Source organism: Panthera onca, chromosome C1 (assembly GCF_046562875.1).
Source record: "Panthera onca isolate mPanOnc1 chromosome C1, mPanOnc1 haplotype 2, whole genome shotgun sequence".
Classification (NCBI taxonomy): domain Eukaryota; kingdom Metazoa; phylum Chordata; class Mammalia; order Carnivora; family Felidae; genus Panthera; species Panthera onca.
In genome coordinates, this window is record NC_138346.1 from 38,032,514 (window position 1) to 38,044,746 (window position 12,233).

Below are 12,233 nucleotides of genomic sequence, written 5' to 3' on the forward strand. Positions count from 1 at the left end.
GTAATGTTACATTAAAAAAAATTTTTCTTGTGTGAATACTTGGTGGACTCAAAGGTGTTTTTAAATGTATTAAAATTAGTAATGGGGAACAAGGCAAGAATGTCCATTTCATTTCTCCATTTCAACACTGTACTGGAAGTCCTAGCTAATGCAGAAAGACAAGAAAAGGAAACAAAAGTATACAGATTGGGAAGGCAGAAATAAAACTGCCTTTGTTTGCAGATGACATGATCGTCTATGTAGAAAATCCAAAAGAATTGACCAAGAAACTTCTGGAACTAATAAGCAATTATAGCAAGGCTGTAGGATACAGGGTTAATATGCAAAAATCAATTGCATACTTTTCCGCTTACCAGCAATAAATTAAAAATGAAATACTTAGATTTATACCTAACAAAATGTGTACAAGATCTAGATGAGAAAAAGTATAAAACTCTGATAAAAGAAATCAAAGAATTAAATAAATGGAGAAATAGTCCATGTGTATGGATAGGAAGACATCATATTGTCAAGATGTCAATTCTTCCCAACTTTATCTACAGGTTCAACACAATCTTAGTCAAAATCTCGGCAAGTTATTTTGTGGATATTGACAAACTGATTTTAAAGTTTATATGGAAAGGCAAAACACCCAGAATAACCATCACAGTGTTAAAAGGAAAGAACAAAGTTGGAGGACTGATACTATTCAACTTCTCTCACTTCTTAATACTCAATAAAATTAGTACACATGTTCTGCAAGTATTGTGTAAATGTTCATTGATGTCCTACATTCATTTACTCTAATTTGTTCTTTTTCTTTCCTGTTCATTTCTGATCTATATTTTCTCTCTTTTTACTTAACAGACAGTGTGGAGCATTCATTATTAAGACAACTGGGCAGCTCTAGTCCAGCTCAACTGATTTCTTGTCCAATGATCCTTGTGTGGCCAAGATCCAGCTTCAACGAACCGTCTAGAAGCTGCCCATTGTGACACTTAGGGTTAGTTAATACCTCGCCATACTTATTTATTCCATTATAAGCTGTCTAAATTCGATGAAATTTGCTTTTTCAGCTGTTCTACAAAACTATTTAGGTAGTTGTGGCATGTTGGTTTGTTTATGTGTTAATCTAACTGTAGTGACATTTTCTACATGTTTTATCCATTCCATAAATAATAACCACATTGGGAATAGTGAGGTGTCTTTCATTTTCTCTGCTTTGTGTTATTTCTTTTCCTCTCAATCTTTTAGGAGTAATGTTTAATAGTCATTACTATTTATTTTAGTATTTAGGATAAGAGTCCTCTCTAATGCTAATAGAATTTTTAATACTTTCATGCCTTGTGGTATAAGTACATTTGATCTTAATGATTCAGTTCTAATACTGGCTATTTTATCATTTAATATGTTTTTGACTGAGTTTTTATTTATTACTGCTATTCCTTATTTAATTTTGCTTCTGCCATGGTTTTCAAAATTTGAGTAATATTTATACTTTTTTTATAACATTTTCCAAATATTAGAAACACTTCAACATGATCAGTTTTCTTACCTTTTCATATGATTAATTTGACTATATTAAATTTTTACTCTAATATTTGTGATAATGCTGAAGCCTTTTTATAATATAAGCCATTTGGTACCCAAATTTATATAATACGGCTCACCTAGTAGAATTGTTTTGATAAAAGAAGGGCTCACCTCTGACATCCCATAATACTGACTGATACCCCACTATATTTTGGTATCCTCTACTGCTTTAATATTTTGACTTTTTATTCTTATATGTTACCAATATATTCAGTTATATGTTATTAATATTTTAAAAGACAGTTATTTTCATAAAAAGCAAAGCTATTTCTTACACCAAAGGAAAACTTTAAATTCTGATTCTAAAGCCAATCTTATTATAAAATTAGAAAATAGGTAGGGAGGAAAAGCCATTGTTCAAAAGTTACAGAACAAATTATTTTCATCACTGTAATTTCTGTAATAGTATAAAAAATCCACTTTACATTCATTTGCAATTCTTTTACTTGACTTCCTAATTTTAGGTGAGAAGAGGAAAATCCATAAATATTGGCATTACCCTAATTTATCTCTTCTCTCTCCTTTTCTATGCCCAAATGTATTACATGTTCAACAGCATAAGCAGAAATAATAAGACTTAGATCCCAAAGATTTTCCTGATGAGTCAAATAGGGTGTTTCTTTTGAAACCATAATAAACAGTAGGACCATATGATTATATATTAGCCTACAAGTATCCCATGCACATTAATTATTCTGTTTTTAGAAATATAAATAGACTAATAAGTCCCACAATGAAATTTCAAAAGTTTTTGTTCTGTAAGTAAAAATGATTAACCACTGATGTTAGAGATATTTTAATAGCACTCTCCTTGATTTTCAAAATGTTTAACATGATGCTAAACAAATCCTGGACTGTTAATAAAAGTTAATGATGTATTATTGGATAAGGAATTTTGATAATAATTGATACCCAAGTGTGTTTCTTCCACAAAACTATAGAGATCTGCGTACACACATATACTACGTACACACACACACACACACACACACATATATAGATTATATACACATACACATTATATATACATACAATTCATATACACACTTTCTTAGAATTTAGCTTCATTTTGTGAAGCTAATTAAAACTGTGGAATTCACTGTCAACCAGAATATATGGAGGACATCATCAACTTTCTTTACGACCTAGTTTAATAGCCCAAACAGGTTATTTCTAAAACCAGATTGAGAGGATAAAAATTCTCCTTATATAACTAGGTAAAAGCCATTTTATTTTTCTCTTTTTTGTATTATATCATCTATAGATAAATTTGAAGTTTCTATTTAGTTCCTATTTTGAAAGGCCAATCTGAAGACATCTGAGGAAATTCACTGGGTTAGAGTGAAATGGATAATACAAATATTAGTATCATCACATGTACCAAAATCACAAATAACTTTGCAACCTGTTTTCTCCAAATCTCTAATATAATCAGAGATAGAAAGATGGTGGCATGTCAAAAAATAAAGGATCTTGGAAAATAAAGACTTTAATTTCTTTCCTGTCAGCCAATTTCACAAGAATGGCTTAGAAAAAGAGGTATGATTTAGTTTATAACAATACTTTATAAATTTCTGCCAATAATGACAGTACAATATTTTCAAACAAATTTATACATAAGTCCCAGATGTAGGAGTGTGTTTCATGGGTTTGTGGTGTATTTAAGAAAAATAATGAATTGGGGCCACATACACAAAAAAATCTTTGTATCTCTCTCAGAAGTAGTGCTTGGATAGTATTAAAATGTAGAATCAAAGGATTAGAAAAGACTTTACAGGGGCATTCAATCCAACTTTGATATCATGTTTCAACATGCCCTGTTGTTAAAATAGTAAATTGCTGGCCCCTAGACCTATACTTTGACTAAAATTTATTCTGAAATCTCTATAGACTTCAGTAGAAAGGAGCAAATTTTTCAAAAAAGATGGGCATAATAATCATAATTGGTGCTGTTTCTTTCAACTCTATTCAGTGTTTTCATTCCTAGTGCATAAATTCCTAAAAAAATATGCTACCAGCTTCTGTTCTTCCATGTTTAGTACCACTCTCTGATTAGCAGCTACAGTTATTGCTGTTTGTTTCACCTGCTCTAGGTGTTTTTGTCTCTTTGCTTTTATGTATTGCATAAATTTACTGATACTTTCTGCATTCTCATGATTCCTCTCAAAAATCAAGTGCCATTCAAGACCACTTGTTTTATTTCACATTGTCATTTTTGTCCTTTCCATGTAATATAATCCTTCAGTTTTCTGTTATACTAGTTTCATGGTTACCTTGATACCTACTTTATGACCTGTCAGAATCTAGAAATAAAATAACAGTCATCAATTTTAAATTTGTAAACTAACAGATTAAAGTTTTCCAGTTTTATCATTCTTTTTAGTTATGCTGCTTAAAATAGTATCAACTAATATATTACCAAGCCTGACTGTATTGAAGTAAAGATACACAGTAACAGGCTGAATAGTCATTAAAACATTTTATTTAAGCTAGTAAGTGATACCATTTTGACATCTGACTTGTTTTTAAAACATGTAATTAAAAATTTTTCCATCTACTGATTTGTCAGTTTTACTCATTTGATGCGTATTTCTTAGTTAAAAGAAGCCAATACTTGATTATTTACTAATATTTTGGTACATAATTTTAGTGAGGCTAGTATGTGTTAATCTCAGTTTTGCATTTCTGTCAAGGTATATACCCACGAGTCAATGTCATTTAGTACTTCTCTAAAGAGGATATGAATCAAACATCTTGGTGTACTTTTTTCCTTTGGAAAACAAGGCTATGGGAAGCTGCCATTCTATACCTAGGAACTAAATCCCTCCCCTTCCTTGCCTGCTAAAGTTTTTTTCCTCACTTCAACCCTTTTACTGACTGGTTTTTGTTTCTCATCAGAGAAAATTTGGAGAGCCCTAGATCCTCACACTTTTGGACGTCCTACAAGATCCCAGTATACCCGTAGGCCTAGAGAGAGGATTTCTAATAAGAATGTCCTTTGATTAGACTTTTTTCTTTATGTCTTCCTTTATGAAAAAGAGGATAAAATACATCTCTCAGAATTTTTCTTTCCTGGGGAAAGTAATGCTTTTGAGAAGATGATAATTTTTTGTGTTGCTATTTTGTTTTATAAGAGAGTCAAGATTCTCCTCTAAAGTATAAAGCCTTCAAAGTGTCTCAAAGCTCTTAGCATTTTCTTCCCCTTACCATTATCAAGTTCTGTGGTATTTCCTCTAGATCTTTGTCTTTGATGGGTTTCAGTACTTTAAAAAGGAGTTTTCTCTTTGGTAAATTCCAAGCTAAATCTCCAACTATACTCTTCCTGTCCCATGAATTCCCTAAGTCTACCAGTTGTCCTCTTCCAATCTGGAAAGAATTCCCTGTGTATTCATCTTAATATCTACTTTCCAACTTGTTTTCCAAGTACCATGTCCTTGTTGTTTGAATCACTTAAAACAAAAACAAAAACCTGAGTGTGCTAACAAAGAGAAAGACCTCCATCTGGTTTTCCCCCATTCTGGCTATTAGCATTCTGAGGGACCTCTATTTTGTATTTTGTATAGAATTTCTCCAGATTTTTAGAGACCCTGACTCTTTTATTATCCACCCAACTCAATTAACTTTCTTGTACTTAAAATGGTAGGGTTTAAGGATATTTACTGTGTAGTCATTATTTATGGTTTCATTTTCACATGTGGCTCTAAACTGAAAGAAAAGAAATGCAATCAGATACACTTAATTTTGGAAGAGTTTTTCCCAGCTTCAACATATTTAATGATGTTTAAATTCACAGCATATTCCTATAACAGCTATCTATACTGGCCTAAATATATAAACCTAATAATACTAACCTGACTTCTAGATTTGGGGAATAATGGCAAAAGGAAAAAAAAGGATCTTTCCTGGCCTTGACTTGCCTAAGAACAGGAATAAAGAGAATTCCTATTAACCCAAACAATCTGATTTGATAGAATTTCCAACAGTGTAATCTAACATGAAAAAAAATCAGGCAATGTGGAGAAAGATGTTTTGGCTTAAGGAATCCATCTTAAAAGTAGCTAATTCATGCTTAAGAGAGTATAATCCTTAGTTTTCACAGATTCTGTCCTTCTCTTATTTCTGAACTCATTGGTACTCAAAGTTCCACGTTTCTCACAGTGGTTCCCAATAACAGAGTGAGCATTTTGGAAGAGAGCCAAGATAGCTTTTGCTTAACGTGGAATATTACATCCTTTAATCTTCAATTTCTTTTGCTTTAAAATAAAGATTATAAAAGGAAATTTTAAAAGATGACGATCAGGAAAAGAGTTACTTACCTTTGTGTCTAATTCCTAAAGATCAGATGCAACTATAGAGAATGCTACTTAATACACATCTTTTTGTACATCTCTCTATATCTTGATTTCAAAAAGGCTATCCTGTTTCCTCAAAGGATTTTATAGGTGCAACCCTAAATAATAATGAAAGATAAACATTCTGTGTTGAACTTCAGCAGATTTGTATTTTTGAAGTTAAAAATTTATTTTAAGGATTCTCTGATTTCAGATATAAACCTAACACTATACAACTCATCTTAATCATCCACTTGCTTCTTGAAAATTCTTTCTAAATCACTTTTCATAAATGCTGTATACCCAATACAAGAATTTAGCTTTCCTATTTTCTTCTAAATGATAAATTATTTGGGGAAATAACCCAAAATTCATTCTAATGGTCGTTTCTTCATATGAAATCATCCACTTGCTCTTTCTTTATTAAACATCCTTCAAACCAAATATCTTCACTCTATGTAGGAAAGGTAGCTAACAATAGTTTTCACTGACATGATTTAATCTCAAGTCCTGCAGTTCAAAAGAATCTTGTCTCTATCATTAATAATGTACAGTTCATTATATTTTAATAAGACAAAGTTGTAATTAGGGTCCATCTGAATAGAGTCATGTGTGAGAATGTAACTACATTTTTTTTCTCAGAAATAATTACATACTCAGAGATTTGCCAAGTTCCAATATGAATATTTGCTTAACCTTCTCTGAAACACAATTGTATGGATTCAGAATTAGAGGAGTCCTTATTCTCCAGCACTTATTTCCTTTGAAATTGCACTCCCAACTTCATTGATAAGGAGCAGACTGACTTGATTTGATTATATTTACAGAAATCAAGCCTGTTTCACTGTGGACAAGGCCCTCTGATGTTTACCAATCATACTAAGTTCTGCTTCACTTCTGTTCCTTATAGGAGTCAGAAAGTTCTTGACTTTGCTAGGGGCTCCAAGTTCTTCTTATATGTGGAAGTGATATATTCATAATTAAATCAGTACACTTAAGAATGAAAAGGGGCACTAAAAATAATTAAAATGATCTAATTTTTGAAGTATATACTTACTAACCAACAAAGAAGTTTATCGTATTAACAGACCCATAAACCATTCTATTCAAAGACTATTTTTCAAAACCAAAATTCTAATAATACAGTATGCATAAACTAGTCTGTCCCAGGGAAATTGGAGTGTTGTTAACCCTATTAAAATATTATAAAATGAATGTAACATTACACTGAGATCAAAAAAGTATAGTCTGAAAGGGATTAAGCCATAAAGGATAGGCCTGAATTACTCTATTACTTTAGCCCTTGAAGCTTTATGATTTCTGGTTTAGCCGTTGATACAACTATATAAATAAGTTCAATGAATATGTTCAGGGATAAGACCCTTTCTCAAGTTATAAACACGAAACCACAGAATCATATCAACTTGAAAACTATAACGTCTAATAAAACTATGGAATATTCTTAATTTTTTTTTAACGTTTATTTACTTTTGAGACAGAGAGAGAGAGGATGAACAGGGGAGGGTCAGAGAGAGAGAGGGAGACACAGAATCTGAAACGGGCTCCAGGCTCTGAGCTGTCCGCACAGAGCCCGACGCGGGGCTCGAACTCACGGACCGTGAGATTGTGACCTGAGCCGAAGTCGGACGCTTAACCGACTGAGCCACCCAGGTGCCCCAAAACTATGGAATATTCTTAAGATATTAGTCTTAAAATATTGGTAACTTGAAACTAAATTTGGTATAGAATAATGAGGTAATTCTCAAGAAAATATTTGGTTTAGTCATTGAAGATTATTTAAAGTCCATGATAATATTCCTTATAAAAACTGTATTAACTCTGTTAATAATTTGCTATAAAATCATGCTTAGTATATCACATTTGTGCTTACTGTATTCTTCCAAGGCAAGAATAACACTTATTTTTATAGCACTTTATAATTTATAAGCACAATACATATATTATCTTATTTTGTCCACTCAATATATTTGAGAAATAATCGACAACTTTTTTATAAGAGAAGTAAGGCTGTGAAAGAGTAAGAGAACTGCCCAAAATGACATTACTATTAAGTGGTAGAACCCAGGGTTTTGATTACTAATAAATTACACCAGTAAGGAAGCAAGTGATTTCTGGGGAGTATGGGAACTAAGAGGGGAAGATCCTTAGAGAACACTTTTCAGAAATAATTTTTGCCCCTTCTAAGAGTTATGGACCATCTTTCATTGAATCACTAAAATTAAATCTTACACAAATTAAATCTTAGACACAAAATGTCTATTCTACTCCCTTAAGCATCTCAGACTCAGAATCAGAAAATATTTCAATTCTAAAGTAAACAAATTCTGATAAACACAAAACTGTTTAATCATGCTTTTATCAAGTAACTGAAGTATGAAGTTTCCTAATAAAAGGGAGAAACAGAATTGCCTTAGAATTTAATTTTTAGATGTTAATCAAAAATTTTCTTCAAATGTGCTGTGTAATTCAGCATTCGGAGAAATATAAGAAGGAACACAAGGTAAGAAGAAAGGCCTTTTAAGTTATCCCTGAAAACTTTAATCCCTCTGATAAGCAAAAGATACCTATAAGTGGAGCCACCTACTCTTTATATTTTGGGAATGTGACACATTTCCACATGTTTTTGGAAGCATAAAGTCCACTAACAAAAACAAATGAACCTTTGGTTGCTTTGCTTCTGCCTTCCCATTTTCTTGCTAATAACTGCAGTGTAGGCATTTATCAGTGTTTGTATAGACCCTACATGTATTATTTGCTATTTTGAGAAAGGGCTATTCAAGTTTTCTTTTTTTACATCCTAATCCAACGGGCCAAACTCATGCCACTCTTTATACTGATAAAATGTGTGTGTTTCTAAGATAAATGGATCATAATCATAATTGCCTACTAAAGTCAACTTAGCTCAAAAATTGTAACAGTGCCTAAAGTTAAATACAGCCTGATGTCATTACAGGGAATTTTCTCAAACACTGATTTTGATAACTAACATATTTTACAATACTTTATAAATGGTTCTTTTCTGGTTAGAAGACTATTTTGTACCTTCACAAAGTATCCTAAAGTGATACGAATAAACTCTCTCAGTAACCCCACATTTTAAAAACATTTTTAACCCTAGGAGCACCTAGGTTTGATACGCTGTAAAATTATTCATTGTTTTTATGACTTACTCCTAATAATTAACCTATTCTAGCATTGGCAAGTTGTTACATTGTTAGTAGACATGCTCAGAGTCTTGCTAGGTCAGTAGAGTGGCATCTGTGCCCAAATTAGGGAAAACACAATATATAATCAACAGTGCCTCTTTAGAGAAGTTTTGCCCTTTATCTTAGAAGCTTCAGTTCATTTCCCTTAACTACATATAAGCTGCTATTTAAGTATTTAGAAGAACAACTTCAAAACTTGGCATTAGCTTTCTGTTGTCAGATTCAGGCTGGGCAACTGGTTAGCCTTCATGCTACTTCCAAAGTTTTAATCAGCTTTATTAGATAAACTCAGGCTTGATGCATGCATTCTTCTTGAATCACAACATTCAAACTCAGATAATCTGAAGAGGACAGAACAAAAGATGAGATTTTTTAGGCAAAAGGATTTGGCTAAACACTGACACTCTGAAGTAGGCATTTACTCATTATAAAAACACCTTAGCTGAAATCTTCCTATTCTCAACCATCTTGAGCAAAGCAGTATCTTCTAAAAATCATTATATTCAGCAGTGGATCAAATAAAAATCATTTGTTGGAACACAGAGTCCATTCATTGGATATTTTACTTAACAGAATAAAATGTTACTCTATTAATATGAAAGTTTATTAATAATTCCTTGATTTTCTCTGGATAGTGGCTTTCTTAACCATAGGCTTAAGTGCCTTTCTGACTCTAATTTTATATATCACGGAGTACATAAATTTTTCTTTTAAACATATCTTTACCAAGGTTCAGGAATGACACAAAAGAATATAACCTAATAATTGAGAAAATACCATTAGATATGGCCATTCTCAGATCCTTTGTAGTGAGTCTTTGTTATTGCCCTAGGTTTCCTTCTTGTCCAGCAATAGGTTTTAAGGTAGCCTACATACTCTTAATAGTGCGAATTTCCTAAAGAACACCTCTCCTCAGAATCCAGGTCCAGTTAGTATTTTTTAAATCTTTCCCTTACTTACAAGAGCCATTTAAAATGCATTAAAACCCTAGTTTTCTTTAAATCTCTTAATAGGAACCAAGGTTACATTCTGTGAGAAGAAGCTTTTCTCAACCTTCATCTGTAGGTTTGAAACCTTGATATTCTCGAACACCACACTTTCATCCTAGGAAAGATTTCAGAGCATTCAATTCTTACTCCACCTTAATTGATTCTGTTAAGTAGAGTCTTGGATAACTATTTTATCCAATAATAGAAAACAATTAGCCCTATGTGTGGTCTCACAACAAATGTGAGGGGTTTGGATATGCCTAACATTAAATGCTTTTGCTTTTTTAAGGGCATTAAAGAAATCCTAGTAGCCAAAATATTGGAGATGCAGGAGAAAACTATGGCTTCCCTTATGAATTTACACACACTTAAGTAAGATAGACTTATAATTCTAGTAAATAGAACAAATGCTGTATCTATAAAACAACAAATACCTTGGTAAAGTTTGAAAACTTTGGTCATATCTGGCTATATTATCAACATGATAATGTCTAAGCACTTAAAAACACCTTTGATGTTTGGATTTTTCAGATTTGTTCTAGATGTTTCATATCTGTAGACATAGCCATGCCATATACAGAATATACAATAGCAACAGGCCATTTGTTGTAATATGGTAAATTAAAAAAAAAAAAAAACACTCTCTTGCTAGAGAGATAATGTGTGTAGAAGATTTTAGCTTCCACATTATTTTGACTTTTCTATATATTGGTTAGTGTATATTTTACTGACATTAAATATTTTTTATAAAACATTTCAAACTCTAGATTTACATTAGGAATTTTGACAGATATTAATACATGTAAAGATAATTTATATATATATATGGAAACCTGTCCTATTATGACCACTTATTTTATACCAGTTACTATGACCAGAGTAGACACTATTCTTAAATATACTTAAATGTATCTCTCTATATATAGTTCTGACCCTCTTTTGTCATCCATACCAAAAGTATAAGGGTTCTTACAGCATCTTAGCAAGTATAAGCATTCACTGCATATGTCATCCCAGATTCAGTACATATTTCTTCCTTTAATACTGTAACACTGTCATTATTCCCTTTTATCTTTCATTCAGGTCTTAGTTTGTGACGTTTCTAGCCTTTCAAAGCATTAAATTTGAATAAAACTTACCCATAACATTATATTTCACCTTTTAAATACAAAGATATTATGACTATCTGCTCTTACAGAATTCAGTTTTTTAAAATAAAAAAATGCAACAATAGGTAGACCTTCTTAAAATAAAAAAATGGCCAACTCTTCTTTAAATGCTGCCTATTTAATGTATACCCCAACTTTCTTCTCTAAGAACATTATATTCCTTATATACAAGGCTAGACTAATAATAAAACAATTAAAAGTTATATAAATAAGCAACATTTAAATTAACTACATGTAAGTTTATTCTAGCATTTATTGAAATTTGATTGTACAATATTAGAATAAGAGTCTTATTTTTTTCACTATTTTAACTTCACATCTTCTCCAAAAACTAAAGCTAATTTGTACTTCTGTTGGAAAAGAGTAGGAATTATATATCAAAACCTTCTTATAATGTTAGGAAGATGATAATCCAATTATATCAATTTTTTTTATCCTGCCTCATAAAGGATAATGAACTATCCATTAATGTATCTACTTTTTGTGTATATTGCCAAAATGTTTCTGGGCTAAAATATTCAGGTGGAGGAATAAAATGTAATAATATAGTTATATATTAATTACTCTGGCACATACTAAGGCCACTCCACCTATTGGTAATACTTTTGTTTTGCTACCTTTATTCTGAAAGTAACATGCTATATGTTAAGATCCAGTATTCTACAAATAGAGCCCTCGTCAAAAATAACATGACACATTCTATTTAATATTCCACTTGTCTGGCATTTTCATTTTAATCCTGTATTTGTTATTCAGGCTAATTCAGTATATACCAAAGCATTTTTGTTCTAAAACTTTTGTAAATTTCAAGAGTCCAAGGGTAATCGCATTTTCCTTCAAAAACAAATTTCTGTTTGAAGTGTTTTTCTTAGTTAATTTATTTTAGGTAACTGTGCTCTTTACCAAAATGTACTGATGTACTTTCACAGTGCATTCATTCAATTC

At 31.6% G+C, this 12,233-nt stretch overlaps 1 protein-coding gene across 4 annotated transcripts in view; it reads left to right on the forward strand.

Annotated features, from left to right (window-relative positions):
* BOLL (boule RNA binding protein) overlaps positions 1–12,233 on the forward strand; it is a 58,159-nt gene that overhangs the window by 40,848 nt on the left and 5,078 nt on the right. For 2 of the 4 annotated variants that reach the window (XM_060622784.2, XM_060622785.2), the window contains exon 11: positions 543–644. In XM_060622784.2, the coding sequence (XP_060478767.1) occupies positions 543–593 (51 nt within the window). In that variant the 3' untranslated portion in view covers positions 594–644. Of the gene's footprint in view, positions 1–542; positions 645–846; positions 4,130–12,233 lie in introns of those variants that run through there. The other 2 variants (XR_009607222.2, XM_060622786.3) reach the window with 2 other exon arrangements.